The following is a 22797-nucleotide window of genomic DNA, read 5'->3' on the forward strand; positions in this document are numbered from 1 at the left end:
GTTTCCACTCCTCTATGTGCTTTACTATAGATCTTGCTTCATTTTAGTTGAGTAAAACAAAATGAAGCATAAGGAAGCTGGTATGATAGTAACTAGCACCAAAAATACTCTTTCTCTTTTTTTTTTTGGTCTTTTTGAGACAGGGTCTCCCTGTAGCCCCAGCTGTCCTGAAACTCACTATGTAGACTAGGCTGGCCTTGAATTCACAGAGATCCACCTGCCTCTGCCTCCCAAATGCTGGGATTAGAGGTGTGTGCCATCACGCCCGGCTAAATGTAAAAATTTTAATATAAGGTCACATAGCCAGGAAGAAACAAACAGAAAATGTGAGGTCCAACTCCTATCCTTCTCTGCACAAGGCTGTCTCATTTAAAAAGATAATCATGACTCTTCACTTCAGACATCCTCAAATGTTCTGGATCTTATATAGACATGAGACAAACACCACTTTATAACATGACACGTTTTTTTGTGGTTGTTTTTATTTTTTAGGGTCTCTCCGTATCCCTAGCTGGCCTGGAACTTGCTCTGTAGACCAGGCTGGCCTTGATCTCATAGACATTCGCCTGTCTTTGCCTCCCAAGTGCTGGGATTAAAGGCGTGCACCACCATGCCTGGCAATATGTCAGCATTTTTCATAGCACTGTTGTCATCATCTATATCTTCATTGAGAACAAAATTTCAAATGCTATAATAATAATAGTAGTAGTAATAACAAATAATATTTTAGGCTCCAGATTGCACTCAATACAGTCACAGGAGCCACATGTGGCTATTTAAATGGAAATTCATTACAATTCCTCATTCACATAAACCTCACTTCCAGAGCTTATTTGTGTGGGGAAGGGCAGATGTTGCACATTTACACGATGGCAGAAAGTTTTGTATGCCGAGGATCATTCCACACGCTTTACTTGTACAGCCACATTCAACTCTTGCAAGCCCTCTAAGGTAGGTCTTATTACCACTGTTTTTACAGAGCGGTAAAGCAACTTGTTCCCATTTACAATATATATTAATGGAAACCATTTTTGCCGTTTATTCTTCTCTGGAAGGAAAACGAAAGACAATGAAGTAGCTCAGCTCACTCGGAGGTAATGCGAGGGAAAGCCCCGTTTATCACTCCTTGGTGGGCTGTGGTAGAATGCAGACTTGTCACAGGCCACTTCCCTTCTTTGCAGTTATTTTGGAGATCACTGCCCTCCCCCTCCTCCTCCACCTGGCAAAATTTCTGCCATCATTCAACTACATTTAGAATAACAGGTTCCCATTAAGCCACTAGTGGCTCCTGTGGGCATTTCTACTTGCAGTTTTCAATAACTCTCTCTTCCTATGGTAATTTACTACATGTACTTTGTGAAGAGTATCTGCGGCATTTTAATCTTTACCAGTGCCAGGCACTGTCCAGGATGCTAAGATGCTACACTACACATCTACGCTCATTTCTCCCTAGTAACACTGAGATAAACATTAGTAAGAATCAGTGCTCATTCAGTCACATCTGAGAGTAGAACATTTAGTCTCAGCACATCTTTAGCTGTGAAGTCAACAGGGCTTATGCTCTACAAAGACGGGCTTGTTAATCAAAGCCAAGAAAAGAGAGGTCTCACAAAATAAGTTACACAGCTGTGGCATAGTGGCATAAGCCTTTAATCCTAGCACGTGGAGGTAAAGGCAGGTGTATCTCTATGAAATCTACATAGTGCATTGTAGGCTATAAGGAGACCCTGTCTTGAAAACAAACAAGTTATATACACTTTAAATGTTTAATTTAATGTATATGTTTGAGATATAAATGTAAATGTCAAACATGATCTTCATTGCTTGAGAGTTCTGCACTTGCAAATTTGTGTACTAAATTGAAATCTACTTGTAAATCTCAAACTGATAGCTGAGCTGCTTTCGTGTTCATTCACAGATACATAAAAACAGGATAAATCTGAGCTGCCTAATACATGTTCTCAGCTAAGACTGAGGAACTTACACTTAGCCTTTTTTCTCAGCTTGTAAACTGTAAGTGATTATCCTTTATGTTATTTCATGCCATGTTCATAACATTTTTGTGCTCTTTGCTGATCATTTCGGTATATAAGGGCCCCTAGATATCGTTCTCAAGTGCTGTCTAGTGTCTTAAGCATAAGAGACGGTGATGTGATTTAAAGAAGGTACTTTTGTTAGAGAAGCTTTATTCAGGCATGTGTTACAGTAGTGCAAGTTGTGAGTGCAGGTTGTGTTAATGAGTCAATCATACATATTAAATACAGCAGCTTTAAACAGAAATATACAGTAAAGAGGTTATTCACTGGTTAGCTAATGGAAATGTGACTAGGGGCAGCAAGGAACCTTCAGCATTTGCTGCATCTGTTTGCAGTGACTGCAGAACCCAATCATCAATAAATGAGAACCTGGGCCTTTCGTAGCCACAAATTCTACACTCATAGATTCAAACATAACTGGTTAAATATTTAAACTAGGGCTCAGAGACGACTCAGTGGCTAACAGCACATGTTGCTCTTTCAGGACCAGAGTTCAGTTCTTAGTAACCCAAATCAGGTGGCTCACAACTGCCTCTAACTTCAGTTCCAGGGGATTGGATGCCTCTTCTGGCATTTGGAGGCACCCATGTGCATGTGTACACACGCACACACACACACACACACACACAAAATCTTTAAGAAAAAAATCATATAAATATTGAAAATATTTAGAAAAAAATGCACCTGAAAATGCATACTTTGTTTCTTGTCATTATTCCCTAAACTATACAGTACAATAATTCATACAATATTTCCATTGTGTCAGGTATATAAATAATCTAGAGTCCCATGGGAGGACGTGCATAGGATCTATGCAAATATTGCACTTTCTTGAAGGAACTTGAACATCTACAAGTTCTTGTACTTGCAGAGGACCTGGATCTAATCTGTGGCTACCTAGGAACCTGTCTTTCTACAGAGCACCAAAGCCTCACGTGAGAGGCGACTGCTGACTGCTGTGGCATGCCATCATTCCTGCACCAATCATACACATGAATTCTGATCACTAACTGTAGCAAAGACTGAATTTTTCCCAAACCAAACCAAAGTACAGCCGCAGTGGAGGTGTGCACCTGTGACTAGGTCCAGGTCAACCTTGGCTACATAGTGAGACCCTGCCAAAAGCAAAAACAACAGCAATGACAACAAAACACCAAAAGGAAACAAAACAAAAAGCAAAAACAAAAGCAACCCCCCCACACACCTAAAGCAGAACCCTATACTTTCTCAATTGTCTAGCACTTTGTCCACCCTAAATTTGGCAGCAATTTAAAAAACTGCCCTGTTAATAGGCATTGTAAACAAACCTTTAAGTTTCCACAGAGACGATTCTTTTTTAAAATGGTTCATTTATTTTTACTGTAGTATATGAGTGTATTGCCTACATGTATATAGATGCACCTGTGTGTGCAATGCCTGTGGATTCCAGAAGAGAGTGTCAGATCCCTTGGAATAGGAGTTAGGGACTGTTGCTAACCACCATGTGGGTGCTGGGAACCAAACCCAGATCCTCTGCAAGAGCTGCGGGTGCTCTTAATCATTGAGCTAATCTCTCCAGCTCCTTATATCAAATTCAAATCATACCAAATAAATAGCATTACTGATATAATTAAATGGGGAAAAATAATGCTGACTCTTGGTGGCATGTAAACTGCCTATAAAAAAGTTGCCAGGTAGACCCAAGAAGTGGGCTGCAAACTCTGTGAACCTTTTATCTTACAGAGTCTAAAAAATTAAACTTATACTTGCATGCATGCAAATGGGTTAAACTATAAAATATTAAAATTCTATTCACCTTGTTTCAGATATTTCTGAATATACTTCCCTTCAGACTGCTATACTAGTACATATTCTATCAATTATGAATACTACTCAGCATGAGGGGCAAAGGGTAGGTTTTATAAAGGAAATGGGGAATGATCCTTAATATGTCAATAGAAATTACTGTTCCCTATGGAATAGCTTCACATGTAGAAGGCACTCAATAAACACATGGCAAAATCTCTGAGCACCAACTACAAGCCCTATACCCTCATGCAAGGCAGCTGTGGAGCAGTAAGAGGAGGGAAGGGACTCAGGGACCCAAGAGGCAGGGGTATGAGGAACTCAAGGCAGGTGACCCTGGATAGCTTATTTACTTGCTGGTGATGTAAAATTTCCAAACATGACTGAGATAAGAGTGATGGTATAACACTGTTAATAACTACCTGGTCTAGGAATCTGTATGAACAAGCATACCACTATACTCCAATTGTTAAGGAAATTACTCTAAGAATTAAATGCAAGGAGCTAGAGAGAGAGCTCAGTGGTTAAGAGCACTGGTTGCTCTTACAGAGGATCCAGGTTCAGTTCCCAGTACCCACAACTGCCTGTAACTCCAACTCCATTTAGAATCTAGAAACATCTTAAGCTGAGCCTATAGCTCCTGATGAAAAACGGCCCACACTTTACTCATCTTTGTAACTTCTGCTTTCCTTCTTTAAGCCTCAGTTTTCTGTCTTACCTGTGCTAATGGGATCTCTGGGGTCACTCTGAATAACAGAGGTGAAATGCTTTGAAAATTGCAAGGGACTACTTCATTATTTTATTGTAATAGAAGAAAAACAGAAATCTGGAAAAGCTGATTCCTTAGCATATGTTAGCAAGAAAGGCCAAGTGTAGGGCGCATCCCTGTAAGTTCAGCACTCAGGAAGCTAAGGCAGGAGGATCTCCAGCCTGGGCTACGCAGCAAGACCCTGTGAAAAAGAAAAAAGAAAAGGATGAAAGAAGGGGAAGAGGGAGAGGGAGAGGTAGGAAGTGCAGGAGAGAGGGAGGAAAAGAAAAATAAAGATGTGCAGGCATGGTGGAGCACCCCTTTAATGCCAGCACTTGGGAAGCAGAGGTGGGTGGATCTCTGTGAGATCAAGGCTAGACCGTCTCAAAAAAAAAAAAAAAAAAATAGAGGCCAGGTGTTGTGGTGCATGCCTTTAATCCCAGTCCTTGGGAGGCAAAGGCAGGCTAATCTCTGTGAGTTCAAGGCCAGCCTGGTCTACATAATGAGTTCCAGGCTAGCTGGGGCTATAGGGAGACCCTGTCTCAAAAAGACCACCACCACCAACAAAAAAATTCAAATAGATATGTGGGTTCTTTCCACTTACACACACAAATAGTCATCCCCATACTTTTGTTTAGACTTGAGAAAGATTCATGGGGAAAACAAGTATTCTTTCTGGTCAATCCCCACAATCCCTAAACTACCTGCTTCCGTATCCCCTGCTGCCCTCCTGGAGGCACAGCCGAGAAGATCATCTCCCAGACTGCATGCTTGAAAACTTCAAATCAAGTCTAAATTAAGGTTTAGAGCTCTAACTCTTATTTCACATTTTAGTTCTCTCCCCCGCCCGCCACCCCCCTGACAAATGCTACCTATTGTCCACACCCAGGCTTTTCCTTCACAGTCTGGCTTCAAGTAGCTGAGACACAGGCAAGCATCACCACATCCAACTTATGTTTCCCTTCTGAAAAAGGTTTAGAGTGTCTCACAAGCCAGCTGTTTGTTTTTTCCTTCTGCCGTTTTCAAATGAACAAACAAAACCAGAAGCCCAGTGTGAGGTTGGTTAAAGAAACATTAAAAAATAAAACTTTTCTGCCGCACATTCTGCACCTGTTGATAGACCTTAAATAAAAGCATCACCTAGAAAGGAAGGAACTTCATCTGACAGACAAGGGTTTAATAGCCCTTCCCAAGTTGGAGAAGATCACTGTGCAACCTTGTTTCCAAGTGCTTCAAGGACAAGGGAGGTCATTATAAATCTGTGGACCACGTGGCAGGAGGCAGAGCCTGCAGTCAGTACTGCTCTTGGGGTGTCTGCAAACTGGGCTTGGGCTTGTCAGCCTTCATTAAGGTCACAGCCATTGGCTGGGTGGTCCCTAGGACTCTGTCCTCAACCTGGATTTGTGGCATTATCTTGGCTCTGCCAGGAACTCATAAAGAGAATGATTGCAAAATATTTAGAAGGGGCAGAAATGCTCTCAGGAGTCAGAGCAGAGAGAACAGCTGTAGGAGAATTTCATTTTGCAAGAGATTCTGACCGTGTGCCAGAGAGAACTCTTACACATCAGAGAGGCTGCCTTTTGATATTCTGGCAATAGGACAGGCCCTCTGTTGGAAACTGAGGGTAGCATTTCTAAATGCAAACCAACTTACTGGCTGTCAGTGGGGGACAGTGGATCTTTTTGTGAGACTCAAAGAAACTAAAAGAACTCATACCTTCTAAAAACAAAACTTTCTTTTTTCAAAATCATATTGAAATAGATTACTCCCAGGGGAAAAAAATTACCAGTATGGCTGGGCATGATGATTTAAGCTTTTAATCCTGGCACTCAGCAGGCAATCTCAGCGTTTGAGGCCAGCCTGGTCTACATAGCAAGTGCCAGGCAGTCAGGGAGAGTGAAACCCTATCTAAAAACACACACACACCCCCCTCTCATCTGTTGGGATGGATTTGACCATCTGTGTGTATGTGTCGGGGGGGGGGCATGCCTCACTGTGGTGGTCCCCTTGTTGAGTGTGGAGCTTCTGCAGTAGTTCTTAGGGTGGGGGCAAGGGAAGGATGTGGTGTTGGGATATGCAGAGTCAGGGGCTCCCTGGAACAACAGAGGGGAAGCAGCTGCTTGCAGATTATCTCTTCTCTCTCAACCTCCCTTAGTACTTGTAATGTCACTGAAGGGTACTGGGTAGGTGTGAAGTTCAGATAGGAGGAGGGTCTGTAGGTGTGTGTGTGTAGACACACACGGACTGGAAACTCCTCCGAACAGAAGGTTGTTTGAGTGTAGCTGTTAGTATAAAGTCACAGAGGCAGGATGCTGGGCTTGGGAACCAAGATCACAGAGAATTCTTAGTATGTGCTTAGAGAAGAGCTGTCAAGGACAGACTGGGAGACACTGTCACATTAAGAACTGGTTCTATAGGATGGGGGTATAGCTGTATGTAGAGTACTTGTTTAGCATATAAAGTCTGAGATTCCACCCCCAGCAATAGAAGAAAAAGTTCTATTAAACAAGCAGACCCCCTAGCTTTGTCTAGCTGTGACATTTTAATTGTGCTATACTATGTCTAGTTAGGAAAGGCACTGAGACAGTTATTCTTTTGTTGGCAAATATCATTGTAAAAAGACATTCTTCTTTCACTTTTTTTTTTTTTTTTTCCTTTTTAAAGAAAACAGCTAGGCTAAGGTAGAAATGTGGTGGGGGAAAATGTCCAAAATAATTTTCAAAAAGCTTAAAAAATGGGCTGGGCATGATGATGCATGCCCTTAATCCCAGCACTTCGGAGGCAGAGGCAGGTGAATCTCTGAGGCCAACCAGGGCTGCACAGTGAAACTGAAGCCCCCCCAAAGGAACTGGGGCATGGTAATATAAACCTGAAATCTTAGCACTTAGGGAAACTGAGGAAGAAGGATTTTAAGCTTAAGGCCAGCCTGGGCTAAATGGCAAGAATTGTGAGATACACACACACACACACACACACACACACACACACACAAAAGACTATCACCATTAAATAAAATATTAGTCCTGAATACCAGCCTGGCCTCTGTAACCATTAACTGGAAATGTTTTCTATATAACCTTCAGCAAATACCTAAAAAGAAGGGGGGCAGGTATGCATAGAGGTAAGAGCCAGGTCTCGAGCTGGGAATGTAGTTCATATGTGAGGTTTGATACCAGGCATCATTAAAAAGGGGGGGAAAAAAAAAAAGTAGGGCCGGGGAAGACAGCCCACCATGTAAAGACTTGCTGCACAAGAACCTGAATTTGGAGCTGTGGAGCACCCATGTAAAAGCAGGGTGTAGTACACACCTGTAACCCCAGCCCTGGAGAAGGTGTGTGCGTGTAGATAGCCAGATCCCTGGGGTTCACCAGCCAGTAAGTGTAGTCAAAACAGTGAGCTCCAGGTTCAGAGAAAACCTGAAAACTAAGGCGGAAAGCAATAGAGGAAGACAAATTAACTTCTGGCTTCCATTTGAGTGCACATAAACAGGATACAACCTCCCCCCACTCCCCCAGCAGAGAACTAAGCCAAATGGCAAATTTATCGACAATGTGATTTACAGAGGAGGAAAACAAGGCCACCTACAACTTTGTCTTTGTCAACTTTGTAGCTAAATAATTTTGAGATGTACATCCCCTAGTACATGCTACAGTGCTGTTTTATGTATCTGGAGACCTTAACTTTCTAGAAGATGAAAATCCTGAAGGCAATAGGAAAGGCTTCATAAAGCAACCTAGAGATAATCACTCAGATGATCCCTTTTGACCTCCTCATTCTTACACAGTTCTACCAAGTATACTTTTATGGCAGTGGGAGCCAGTGCATGCCTGTGAACACTAGCACTCGGAGGCTGCAGCCGGACAACTAAGGAAAATGTGAGGCTAGTCTGAGTTGTGTAGCAAGAGCTGGTCTCAACAAAACAAACAAAAACCATTTCCCCAAAACAAGAAATATGCCAGCCCTCAAAGGAGGGCTGGAGAGATAGCAGTCAGGATCAGATGGTTCACTCTTCTTGTGAAGGACACAAGTTTCGGGGTGGGAGTGGGGATGCAGGTACCCACAACTCCAGCTCCTGAGCCTCTGACTTCTGCAAGTACCTGCATTCATGTGCGTGCACACACACACACACACACACACACACACACACACACACACACAACTTAAAAAAAAAACTTAAACTGGGGTAGTGGAGGGATAGACAGCCACCCTCCACACCCTAAGCAATAAGAAAGGGTTAACTTTTTTTGTTATTGCTGTTCTTTTTGAGACAGGGTCTCCCTGTAGACCCAGTTGGCCTGGATCTCACTATATAGATTAGGCTGGCCTTGAACTCACGGAGATTCGCCTGCCTCTGCCTCTGGAGCGAAGAAAGGGTTAACTGTTTCACGAAACATATTTTCAAAAGACTACAATGGAAAATTTAAAAGATTAGAAAACTGGGGGCTGGAGAGATGGCTCAGCAGTTAAGAACACTGGTTGTTCTTGCAGAAGACCCGGGTTCAAATTCCCAGCATCCACATGGCAGCTAACAACTGTGCATAACTCCAGTCCCAGGGGATCCAACAGCCTCTTCTGACCTTCATGGGCACTACACAAGACGGGTGCACTTACCTGCATGCAGGCAATGCACGCATACACATAAAATAAAAATAATAAATTAAAAAAAATTAAGATTAGAAAACTAATTTCTTTAGAATTTCAGTTTTCCCCAACAAGCTACAAAATGATGTGTGGTTCTATTATTTGTAAGCATCAAGGGTCTTCGAGCTTCTAAATTTGCCTTGACACAATTTATAAGGAGAACACTTGGGAAGCAGGACTCAACCCATTTAAATAGCTACTCAGTTTCCCAATCTTTATAAACAAAACTAGATAAAAGTGGCTCTTTATGACAATAAAGAGCAAAGGACAAATTGCTTTCTTGTTCTCTGTCAAGTCTACAGTACTTGGGAGAAGTCCTGGAATTTGACTCCTCGGTGTCACTGGAATGGGATAAGCAAGAAAGACCACAGTGAACCCTAACTGTAATGGCGGAGGGCTTGAAATACTAAAAAAGATACATATGGGCTGGGGAAATGGCTCGGTTGGCAAAGCGCTTGCCACTCAAACATGAGGACCTGAGCTCAACCCCCAGCCCCCATACAAAAGCTGGGTGTGATGTCAACTTCACACACACACACACACACACACACACACACACACCACGAACACATATGCATACAAAATAAGTAAAATGCTTTTAAAAAAAACATGTTCTAAATAAGCACCCCCCCACGAACACATATGCATACAAAATAAGTAAAATGCTTTTAAAAAAAACATGTTCTAAATAATAGCACCAGAACAAAAGTATTTGTTACAGCTCCAGGCCTAGACTACCCTCCTTCATCCTCACAAAGCTTCAGATCTATTTACCAGATGCGGAAACTAAGCCTTTACTTGCCTGAGGTCATAGAGGTGCCAGGCAGCAGGCTGGGACAGAGTGTCTGTGAGGCTGTTTGCTCAGAGGACAGTTATCTGCAGATACCCCAGCTCCTTCTTGACCCTTGTCACATCCTTATTGCCTGAGCCTATTTCCTAGTACCGACACTCCCTGCTCCCTGCAAATGTGGTTGTTAAGAAATACCTGTGGGAGGGTGCCACTCAGGCAGGCCGATTCCCTGAGACACTGAATTCCTTGCTCATTATAGAATTTTGATGGAGACTGGCATTCCTTTTAAAAAGGGATTTCATGCTTCATTTTTCCTGCTCTGTCTCCAGAGGCCAGAAGGAGTAAGTGCAAACAATCTCTCCTCTGGACCCACCCCACTCAGGCATTTTTCTCTCCTCAGACCACCCTCCCTGGCCCATCCTGGGCTGAGAACTGACATCCACAGCTGCACTAATCTCTCCCAGTTGTTGTGCTCAGTAGTGATGGCCTGTGACAGAACCCTGGCTGGGGTAGTCCTCCCTCTGCATATCCTAGGCCGCCTACTACAGCTCAGCACCTTGCTAGGCCTGTCTAACCAAGCAAGCAAGGCATGAAGCACTGGGTAATCTGAGGGGCTTCACAAAGGACAGGTGTAGTGTGGGTCTAGAAGCCAGGTGAACCCCTTTGGGTGAGGTGAAGTGTGCGAAAGGTGAGACTAAGGTGCCTTCAACTGGAAGGCCTGGGAGATACCCTCCCCTCACAGGCCTCTGCGTTCCACCTCCTGCTCTCAGCATCGTCTTAAAAGTGTTTCCATTTGTTTGGTCCTTGGACCCCTGGAGTCTTAAACACAAGACTCTGAGATACTCTGTTCACCTTTGCTGTGTTTAGGATGTTTAGAATATGGGGTCAATGCCACATCCAGAGTCTGAGGGAGGTGGCGGGTGTGTCATGAAAGGAGAATATTTTTTGGAACAGTCAAGAATGCAGAGAGATGGTCCAGGTATGTCCCACACCAAGTGGCCCCATAGCCAGGATGCATGGCAAAGGGGTGGCTGGCCCTCACTGTGTTCTGGTTGGGGCAGTGCTCAACTTTCCCTCAGAGCCATGGAGGCTTACCTGAGACCCCTCTAGTTTCCCATACATTAGTTTCTGACACTGATCTGAGGACAGGCAGTTTTAAACTTAGGATCACCTCAAGATCAATAATGTGACTAGAATGATGGTCATAATCCAGCAAGAATGCAATGAAGTGCCACACATCAGTGTCAGATCGAAAGCCCTTAGCCACTGTCTGTCTTTCTTGGCCCTGCACTTGCCTCCTTGTTTTCTGACTGGCCCATGGCTCCCCCTCAAACATCCCTGTTTTTCCCAAGCCTGGTCAAAGGCCTGGCACTATCACAATGAGGACTCAATCATTCGCTGGGTACATTTTAACTGAATAAATGTTAAATTACTTATTACCCGATCTTCAATCAAGAAGCCACGTAAGATTATACAATAACTTGGGCCAAGTTTTGCTTTTAGCAGCTGTTTCATCAACATGGTGATGATCCAGCTACACAGCCCACCCTAGGGGAAGAATCATTCATTCATGACACCAGTCTTCACTGTCTCCTGGCTTGTCTTAAACCTGTTCTGTTGGCTGCTAGGCACTTGGCATGTGGCTGGTTTTCATCAAGAAGGGCTATGACTGCACAATGAGAACAGGTATCAAATATTTAAGCATAACAAAGCAAGAAAGTGAAATGTGCGACTAGTAAGTTTTATACTGACCATATGTATAGAATATATGAGATACTCTATTTTGACTTGTGGGTATTATCAGCTATAGCATTATTAACTGTAATTCTTTTTCTTCCTATTTTAAGGCAGGTACAGATTGAATCTAAGGCTTTACACATGCTAAGCATGCTGTACTACTTTTCAGTTTTAAAATGTGGCTACTAGAAAGTTTCAAAGGATACAAGTGGGTCATAGTCCACTGCTGGATGGCACTAGCCTACATTTCTCCAGCTCACTACATTCTCAGCAGTGCAGTCTATTGCTCTGTTCTAACAACAGAGCAAGACATTCAGTGCTCAGCAACATTCCCCCTTCACATCAACCTGCTTTCTGCACACTGTACCTCACCTTCAGTTCCAAATGCCATTGCCCAGTACACTCTACATGGTTTTATTCCCTATCCTCTTACCCCTTGTCCAGGAGCTGTATAGAAGGGGTCACAGGCAATATCTGACCCTAAGAGTTAGAGTCTTTACCGGTGGCTTTGTGTCTTCCTTTTGTTCAATGCCAGCATTTCATTAATTTGAAACACAGGGAAAGAGACAGTGTTTATACAAGTTCAGATTGCTAACACTTTATTAAGGAACAATGGGCACCTTGCCAACTTTGGTGGAAGGGATGAGGGGCAAGGGCAGAAGAAAGAAACCAACAGCTGTTTTAAGTTACAGACTTTCATTCTAGACTGGTAGCATCCCGCTGTGGCTCTGCTGTTGTTGGGGTTTGAAAATGGGGTTGGTGTCTATTTTAGTTCTGGTTTAACAAGCAGTCTCTCCCATCAGCTACTGTCACAATGTACAAGCTGACTAGGGTCCCACTGGCTCATGCCTGCCCCCAAGGCCTCCTCCAATAGCAGGCTATTATGTGGAAACAGAGCAGAGAGGAGAAAAAGGGAATTAGCTATGTTCTATAATCAACTCCATTTGGTTTCCAAAAGCCAGCCCCACCCTGCCTAGCAATAGTTACTAGATAGAGCCACTAGGCAGGGGCTGATCTGTTCAGACCACACAAAAGATACCAAACCACCCCTTCTTAGAGCCACCCCTAAAGCTAGCTGCTATGGGATTAGTGGGATGAAAGGCTGTCTGAAAGAGCTGAGTCCACCTAAGGCTAAGAAACTACTTCAGTAAACCCCTCACCAAACATTAAGTAGGTGAGGAACTCTGCTTGGTTAACAGGACAGGACTCTGGAGGTTCAATCTTACAGTCTAAATGTGTACCATGGCCAAGCTTGTCCCACCCATGGGCTGATGACCACTGTCCAGTATAATTTCTACCTCCACTTGTTTTGAGGAGGAAGGGTCCTGATCCAGATGGCTATTCCAGGAAACCTATACCCTCACCCAGACCATCATTTCAGAAAGGGATACTTGATCTTCCGCATCACTACTACACGCCATGTTGAATAGACTAGGCAGTCCAGAAACTGCTTGTGAGAGCCACGTTACTTTCTTATACAATGGAATTACCTAAAGGTGAAAGTGGGTAGTTTGGAAGATAGTATATGGCCACAAAATAAAATATGAAGTAAGGGGGCTGGAGAGATAGCTTGGTGGCTAAGAGCACTGGCTGCTCTTGCAGAGGACCTAGGTTCAATTCCCAGAACCTACATGGTGGCTATCAACCAACTATAACGCCAGTTATAGGGGATCCAATGCCCTCTTCAGACCTCAGTGGGCACTGCATGACACAGGTGCACTTACATGCATGAAAGCAATATACTCATACACATAAAAATAAAAAACAATGGCCAGGCATGGTGGCGCATGCCTTTAATCCCAGCACGTGGGAGGCAGAGACAGGCAAATTTCTGTGAGTTCAAGGTCACCCTGGTCTATATAGCAAGTTCAAGGCCAGTTGGAGCTACAGAGAGACCCTGTCACAAATTAAAAAAAAAAAACAAACAATGAAGTGAGATAAAATATACAAAGGAACAGCGAACTCATGATTGCCTGACAGAAATGCCCAACAGGAGAAGCTAGGGTCCTATGTGCTATTCCTAGCTCAGCACAGCTTCCTTGTGAAGCTTGTGTAATATCCTCATCTTCACGATCAGATTCTAGAAAACTACTTCAACACTCACTACCCACTATAACCCCATATTCTGGAGATGCTGTGGGTAATGAAACCATGAGGTCAAGTTCCTGAATTTCTCAGAACCAGAGGTCATCGACAAGCACAGCCTTAGTAGACAGAGCAGTTAAGAGACAGATTTTAGAATTACGGAAGACTGGAAGAGAACACAGGGATTACTGATCTAGCCCCTACTTTGATTTTAAGGAGGAGGAAACAGGAGATGTGGCTGACAGGAGTCATATGTGAGTAGAGGCAGGCCTGGGGATCTGACAGTTAGCCCATTCCTGGATCTTCCTGGCTCAGGACCTTTTCTCCTCAGAAAGAATGAAGGTGAGAATTGCCCTGGACACCTGCCAGTCAATTGGCCAATTTCTTGAGACTGGGAAGGTTCCATACACACATCTCATAGTACCTCATTTCTTGGCAGTTTAACTCTCTAAAAGTTCTTTCTTCCCCTCCAACATGAAACTGTCAAGCTAATGTAAAGATAACAGACATATGACCTAGTCTCCAGTTACAGCACAATTAGACCTCCCCCTACAACACTCTTTAGCTTGCTCAAGTCTTTTCATTCCTCTAAGTACTAACCATATGTCCCCATGAAGGAAATCTGGTCTTTATATAAGGGATTCAGGCCAACAGATGCCCAAATTCCTGTACTCCCAAGCTGCCTTCTAAAACTCAAAGCTGTGACAACACAGTGCTCTTTGCCCATAGATGAATCTTCAGCTGTATGTACGAGCAGAGGCTCCTATGTAGCTCTTGGCACTTTTCAATGCTTAAAATAGATGGCAGTAACATTTATTTTTAAATGTGAAAAATTTCTAAGCCCATTTGTTCACCCAAAACAGGATTATTTTTTTGCCTGATGAAAGTTACCAGAGAAGGTAGAAAAAAACACAGGAGTATCCCTTCCCCAATACTGCTGGACAATCAAATCTCCATCCATATTTTTGGCCTGTTGAAGCTGAGGATCAGAAACACAAGAGCCAAAGACCCAACACAGACACCTGACCAGCAGAACAAACATTTACCCCCTTTATGTAACAGGCTTTGCTTCTTGCACTCAGAACTCTACCTACAGTGCTTTCTTAGGTTTCTGTGCTATGGGTCCAGTTCAATGTAAACATTTCTGAGGACCTAATATGTCAATGCCATATTGGTGGCATGAAACACATGGCCTGTCCAGACTACTTACCCACTTACAGTTAATAATCATTTGGGTTGCAACACCTTTTGCAAAGAAAATAGGTCTCTTACATAGAAGTGCCCTGTGACAGGAGGATCCCCAACACCATATTACTCAAGGGGTCTAAAAGCAAAGGAGCAAAATGAACACTGGTTACAGTCACCCTTTCTTACAATTATCAGCTCAGCCTGTTCTCCATACCTTATGTGTTTCTTAACTGCCTTACCATTGTCCATGTAAATAAGTTCAGTTGCTGGAGCCCAGTTTGGAGTAACAAGAAATAAGAAAGACATACGCCAGAAGAAATAGTAACAGTTTCCCAGATCACTAGTCTAGTTAACACTTCCCTACCTTAATGGGTTATCTGAATGGGTCTCCATGTGGGTCTCCAGTCCATACTTGCAAACAAACTCCTTGAAACATACAGGGCAGTGAAAAACTTCATCAGTCATCTTCTCCAAATCACCTGACTGCCCATCTTCTACCATCTTAGGGAAAAGGCAAAAAGTGGCATCATAAAGGTTGTCTTCCAGCACAAAAGTTTGCTTTGGAAGAGAAACTCACATTAATCTAGAAAGTTTGACTAAAACAGATCTGTTCTTCACCTTGTACTAAGGAGTGGCTGATGACCCACCCACCCATCCATCCACTTACAATATTCATTGAACACTATCACTTTGCATTCATCCAATCATTCCCTCCACCCATTCCTTGGTCCTCTTATCTACCCAACAAGTATTTAAAGATCATCTAGTATCTGTCAGACATTATGTATAAAAGCAAGGACAAAAGAGTCCCTAAGGCTGACGAAGCTTCCACTTTAGCTAGACAGACAGTGTAAAAAGCATGGAACTTTGGAAACTCTTCATTTCATCCATGGACTATATGATGGTCACTAAAGAGAAAGTGCACACAGGTGCTCTTTTCTCAGATACTTTACAAAAACAGTGTGGGAAAACACAGGTTAAAGAGCTCAGCATGGATGTCTGCCAAGTCCCCATACTGTGATAATAAAGATTAGAGGTATTTCTGCCAAAAGCCACATGGTGAAGCATGTTTATGCCAGAAACCCAGAGGACCTTTTTAGCTGGTGCTGGGTCTTCTCTCTCTGACTCGGCATCATGACTCAGTTTCCTTTTTGAGGATAATCGCCTACGCTTCAGTGGGGATGGAGGGGCTGCAGCTGTAGCACTGTTGGGGTCCTTCTCATGAATCTTCATATGCCTGGAAGGAATACACACAGAAAATGTGATTTGACAACCACAACAAAAACTACAGTTAACATTTGTATCTTAGATTTTATATATATAGGCATTGATTGGTACTTATATTTTATATCATCAATTACCATCATCATCATTTTCAAGTGCTGGGGTTGGAACCCAGTGCTTCATACATACTAGGCAAGTGCTCTGTCACTGAATGCCATCACATCCCTGAACTTTTATTAGTGAAGAGACATGGAGCATAATTTATATAGTGTCTTCGGTCTTTTTAAAGCTTTGTAATCTCCTTGAATCTCTTCGTCAGGCTCTTGCAAGAGATATCCAGAAGTGTTGCTCAACATCTTGCTTTTTGTTGGAAGACATTCATAAACTTGACTGACACTAATAAGAAGGAAACGAACTACTAGGTGACCTATTCTACTTGGATAAAAAGTACTATTTTAGGACACGTGATTCTACAGAATAAAGAATTGCCAGGTTCTTAAATCATTTCACTAGATCATATTCCAAGTCCTAATTCTGTACTGGTCCCCATTCTTGTCTACCTGTCAAATCTGAGGTGTAATGACAGAGAAGGTATTTAGATGCTTAAGACCTGAAACCTTTTCCACACTGTTCATGGTACTAGATGGATTTATAGATCACGGAAGCATCTGGACAGTGCAATGAATGATATACATGTTGCGATGTGGATATCCACAGGACAAGCATACACATACAAGAAAGCAATTCAAATATGCAAGTTCTGGTTTCAAAAAGGGAGACTAAGGAATGATTTTATCAACTTTAAAAGCAACAACCCTAGAAAAGGCCTTAATACATAAAGGAAATAATAGTATTATCGATAGTCTCAATTTTCTTATTTTACAAAATAGAAAGATTCCATTTTGCTAATGATCATCATGATCATGACCATCATTGCCAACCCCCCACTGTGCCAGATGTAGGAATACAGTGCAGCTTTTCACAAATAACTATTTTTGCTGTTGTTGTTTTGAAACAGGGTCTCACCACCCTCCCATGGGTGGGGAATGAAACCTGTGGTTTTGTGGATACTAGGTGAATACTCAACCTCTGAGCTATATTCCCAAATCCCAAGAAGTTGTTTTTGTAGTTTATTTCTAAGTACTGGGGTTAAACCTAGGGTGTTGTGCATGCTAGGCAAATGCTCTACAATGGACAGGGACTCACTGTCTCTGGCTGGCCTTGAACTCATTCTGTAGTCTAAGCAGTCCTTGAATTTGTGATCCTTCTGCTTCTGTCTCAATAGCTGGGAGGACATGCCTCTACCAGCTCCAAGTTCTTAGGAGTGGGAAAAGACAGCAAATTCTCATGCACTGTATTCTCATACTCTGGAAAGCAGCTTAGCTCATGTTTTAAAGAAGACAGACTGAGGATAAAAGGGCCACGACGTTTGTGAACCAGGAGCAAGCAACACGTTGAGGTTGATCAAGTCAAAGATCTGAGGTGGTCAGGATGCTGTGCTTCCTACTAATTCCTGTCCCATACCAAGGGGAGTCTTAAGTACGAGGATATGTGATACTACAGATTGTCACAGGAGCTCATTCTTCCCCATAGTTATACTCTAGAATTAGAACCTGTCTAGACTCTATTTCTGACAAAATAGTGCCACCCCACAGCCATCTGCCAGCTGCAACTGCTAAAGATGTGGCCTGACCTTTGAGAACAGAGAACAGAGACTTCAGGAAAGGAGGCTCAAGCCAAACCTCTGTTCTCTTAGTGGGAATCAGAAAGATCTAGTGTAAGAAAATGGACAAGAATCACAGACAACAAGCCTACAACCACACAGTCCCTTAGATTATTAGGGAAGAATGCTTTATTATTTAATTCTTGGCAACCTAAAGCCATGAGAAAGTTATTAGGCACAAATAGTTTTATTAAAAGTGCAAAGTAACTATGATTCAAGGAGATAATCTTTTTCTTTGTTTTTTATTTTTATGCGTATGAGTCTTTGCCTGTATGTACATAGGTGCATCCAGGCATACCAGAAGAGGGCACTGGATCCCCTCAAATTGAAGAACTGGAGTTACAGATCATGGTTAGCTATATGGGTGCTGGGAACAAAACCCAGGTCCATCTGCAAGAGCAACCAACACTTTTAACCCCTGAATCATCTCTCCAGCTCCAAGAACATTTAAGGTAAAAAAGGCAAGTTGGGCAGGGCATGGTGGCACGGGCCTTTAATCCTAGCACTTGGGAGGCAGAGGCAGGTATATCTCTGTAAATTTGAGGCTAGTCTAGTCTATATAGCGAGTTCCAGGCCAATTGGGGCTACAGGGAGACCCTGTCTCAAAAAGACACCCCCCCCCCCAAAAAAGGGCAAGTTGGCAAATTTCTTTTTGACATTTCTGGCATGGTTCACCCCAATTTTAGAAATGTTAATTTCTAAAAAAGCACCTAGGATTTGAAAAAGTATAATTGTAAGGGCTATAAGTGAGCATCAACCTAGTCTTGCAGTAACTTAAAATTAATTTTAAGAATAATGTGATGATAGCTGTAAACACGGATGCATTTCAGACTACATATCATCAATCATGTGATAATAACACACAGAGAAATACAAAACAATTGTGTATTACTGTCCTTGGGATTTATGAGGGAAACTTTTCACAAATATGGAAGAAGAATGTCTGAACTGGCACTTAGTGAGGGTCTCATGAGAAATTCATACAGATGACTATGTCTACATTATGCCCACCATTTTATAAATGCAGCAGTTCAGGTGCAGGCAGTCCACAGCCTTCCAGGCAGAATGCACTACAATATGCCTACACCAGTCATTTGACTCTGCTCTGGATCACTGAGTGGAATCTTAGGACCAAAGCCTACCCATGAGCAGCTCCTTGGTGGTTTCTTGTGGCCCAATGTAGAATAGCAACTATTAGACTCAGGTCAAATTCCAACAGGAGACAAAAGAGGGCAAGGGGCAGAGGTCAGACACAGAATATGACCCACCTGTAATCTCAATTAAGGACTTTGGAGCCTTCCTTCATTCTAATCCTAAGACCTGGGTTTGTCCTTGAACTACAGGACTGCTAAAGGCAGACAAGGAGGAAGGTAGGTCAAAGCAGGGGTTCTGTGGCACCCTAGGGGCTGATGGAGCCTACTCAAGTTGGTTAGCCCTTTATACTGCTTTCAGATTTAGTTAAATATCTGACCAGGATGTGGACAGTTTTCAGATACAAATATCAAACCTTACTCAGATCCATCTTCCAATATACCAGGCATAAATTCCTAACAAAGAAAGTTGGGAAATTTAACATTCTTAAAATTTCATTATTAAAATTCTTTTGAGGGCAAAAATCCTCTAGGAAACTCTGAATAGTTTTAAATGGGACCCAAACTAAGGACTATCCAGTTAAGTGGCATTCTTTAAGCCCTCTCATATTTAATTTATATTTGAAGAGTTGTGCTTAGGAGTTATCTAGAAATTTCCAGTATTTGTTAACTTTTCAGTCTTAATTTCCTCATAGGTGTATTAATGGAGGAGCTGAATTATTTGATACTCTGGGAAAACTGCACTATAAGAAAGGTCATCCATTAGTACACAGGACTGTACACCGTGAACTCTATACTGTCAAACTGAAGGCAACTGGTTCAAACAGGTTCTAGCAACCTGGTTATACGTCCTCATCTACCTGATGCTAGGTTTTCTTGCCCAACAATGCCTTATGATGATACCCTCACAGCTCTGACCAAAGAAAAGCATGCCTTTGGAAAGACATGTCTGTTTTAGAAACAAACACCTAGGAAAGGAGTTTATGGTGGAAAGCTGTGAGTGATGCTTGTTTTGTTATGTTCTGAGCAACCAAAAGGGGGCTGGAGCATGAAGACAGAGTAGAAGAGGGGTGAGGGGTAAAGGGATGGCAAGGCAGTCTCAGTGTGCCCCACCTGTCAGGGCAAAGGCACCTTCTAGCAATTGAGGTGTTGTTCACATTCAGTCATGCTTGTCCAAAAGGCAGGTCACACCAGTGGTGCCAGGGTGTGGAAGAAAGTTTGCTGATGTGTAAGCAGCTGTGCTGATCCAACAGCCAGTACTCTCAGAAAAGTCTAGAAATCAGCCAGGCATGAGGGAAAAACCTTCTGTCTGTAGGCTTTCTGTGGGAATGTCTTGGTTGGCAGGTCCCAGGGCACTCATGATGCTCAGGTAAAATGTCCTACACAATACACCCACCCTACCACTGTCCAGTTAGATTCCATGTCCTCTTGTGGGGACAATGTGGCCCAATAGAGGCTATGACAAAGTAAAACTCCGTCTCTTAGTTCTAATACTGAAGTTTATTTCTACTATCCCTGTAGAGACCATATCCTCTATGACCATACATTGCTTACAAGAGGCCCACTTTTCCCACAATATTTAATTTACATGCCCTAAAAACGGAGGATACTCTTGATAGTGCCAGTATGAAATGAAAAGCTCAATTTTATATGTTAGGGAATCCTACTTCAAAGTAGGCATGGATCATTTTCAAATTCATTAATGAATACTTCTGGGCCCTGCTTGTCAGCCCAGGGCCTCTCTCTAACCCTAAATGACAGTCTCAGCCCTGTCAGCTGGACCACTTCTGCTCTCCAGTTCAGGTTCTTTGCAGTAAGTGGAGAAGAGCAATTCCCATTCATCTTCCCACCCACCCATCCATCTTTTGATATGGAACTGAGTTAAGCCCCTCTCTTGGTCTAAAACACTTCTTCATTGATGAGATGAGCTGGAATTTTGATACTCAAATTTTTTTTCTCAATGTGCCAGTCATCCTTCAGGGGACAGAAGGGTACCTTTGGCTCCTATATCCCTCTCCTTTCCCTTCTCTAGTGGCTTTACAAAGGTGGGTATCATCTTGTCAGCTAACTCCTTTAGGAATGAAGAGCTTCTGTCATGGTGGCTATAGGCTCTTTCTTTCTCTTCTGACTTCTACATCCAGTAGGATGAAGACTGGTCCATCATATCCATCTTTAAATAACCTTTATTCTAGGTGCTCTTCCTAATGGTCTTTGAATCTGTTTACCATAAACCCTCCCCATCCTTTTACCTGTATTGTTTAGCTAAATTAATTTCTCAGTTATTACATTTGTAGACATTATTTGTGCACATCTGTTTATAAAATCACATGCTCAGCTGAGCCAATGGCATGTGCCTATTGTCCCAGCAACTAGGGAGGCAGAGGCAAAAGGATCATTTAAGCCCAGGAGTTTAAGGCCAAACTGAACAATATAGCTAGTCCTTGCCACAAAAAAAGTAAAACAATAAAATCACAGATTCTTGAAGAACAAAGACCTCAGAGATTGTATGAGTTGACCTCCTAACAGCCAAACAGAACTTTCATTCATGCAGTGCTTCAATTGCCTGGCTTAGATCTTCCCTATGTGACTCCAGAAAGACAGAGAACTACCTCTTCCATCTGCCAGTCCCTAAATATTTCAGGGCAGATGCTGTGATGCAATGAGCTTTATCTCATCCTAAGCTAAACCCCTCAATTTCTTCAACTTTCCATTATAGCCCAGTCTTAAAGTCCACACCCAAGATAGTCTTGTCCTGAAAATGACAGTCTCAACTGATGGGGCCCACATGAAGTCACCACTCCCAAAGTGGCATCACTGGCCCAGAGTCATTACCTCTATGGGAAGTCACTGCCATCTCTACCACAGAGAATGCCTTCTGCGGCAATGGCTAAAATAGCAATGTCAAACCAACCCCAAACTATGCTTCACAGTAGACTGGAAATGCTCAAGTCATTGAGACCATTTCAGCCTGGCAGAAAGTTTATATTAGATTTCAAAAAGATGGCAGAACCTCATCATTCATTCATAGTCCTTTTATGGAAGAGGAAAAGATAACCATCTTCAGAGTAAGCCAATGCTACAGCAATGCTTGCCATCCTGAGTCTTTTCCAGAAAAGGAACAATGAATGCTTAGACCGGGCCATTCAGGGTGGTCATCTCATGCCCAACATAAAAATGAAGGGCATCACAGTGAGGGGAGGGGAAGAACATGGGGACAAAGAAAAGTCACTACTACTTGGAGACACCTTGTATAGTTTAGACTGTGAGATCAAACTGAGAAGGGGAACCTAGATCAGGAGGAAAATGACTACAAATGAACCCAGATAATCATTACCTGCCCAAACCTCTGCAGTTTCTTTTAAAGCACTGCAGCAGTTTACAGCCACCTTTTATCTTAAATGGGACAAATGTGTGACACATGTGGGCTCTGGTTTCCAGAGATGACAGAGATGTGCTTTGAGGGAAGAACTGCATGCTGTCTATCAACAGCAACCCAAGGAGGGAAAAGAGTCTAGGAAGCTTAGGATCTTGGCTCTCCTGAGTGAGCTGGGTTATAAAAGCAAAAAAAAAAATAAGAATGAAATGCTGACACTATCTACCAACTACCAACAGGCCAAAAATGAAATGGAATCTCTGATTTAAGGAAATATGCCATGCAGGATCCTGGAGCCCTGAAAGAAGTAAAGAACAGCTCATGGATGCATGCATGTACACACACACACACACACACACACACACACACACACACA

General features: G+C 42.7%; 1 protein-coding gene across 5 annotated transcripts in view; it reads right to left on the reverse strand.

The window, feature by feature from the left end:
• The window catches only part of Rreb1 (ras responsive element binding protein 1), a 70666-nt gene that overhangs the window by 23221 nt on the left and 24648 nt on the right, over window positions 1-22797 (reverse strand). For 4 of the 5 annotated variants that reach the window (XM_017797774.2, XM_008831652.3, XM_029562855.1 and 1 more), the window contains 2 exons: window positions 16103-16247; window positions 15375-15511 (listed from right to left, as the gene is read on the reverse strand). In XM_017797774.2, coding sequence (XP_017653263.1) covers window positions 15375-15511; window positions 16103-16247 — 282 coding nt within the window. The remainder of the gene's footprint in view (window positions 1-15374; window positions 15512-16102; window positions 16248-22797) is intronic. The other variant, XM_029562854.1, reaches the window with a different exon arrangement.

This window comes from Nannospalax galili, unplaced genomic scaffold (genome assembly GCF_000622305.1).
Source record: "Nannospalax galili isolate Female #2095 unplaced genomic scaffold, S.galili_v1.0 scaffold72, whole genome shotgun sequence".
In the NCBI taxonomy this organism is placed as follows: domain Eukaryota; kingdom Metazoa; phylum Chordata; class Mammalia; order Rodentia; family Spalacidae; genus Nannospalax; species Nannospalax galili.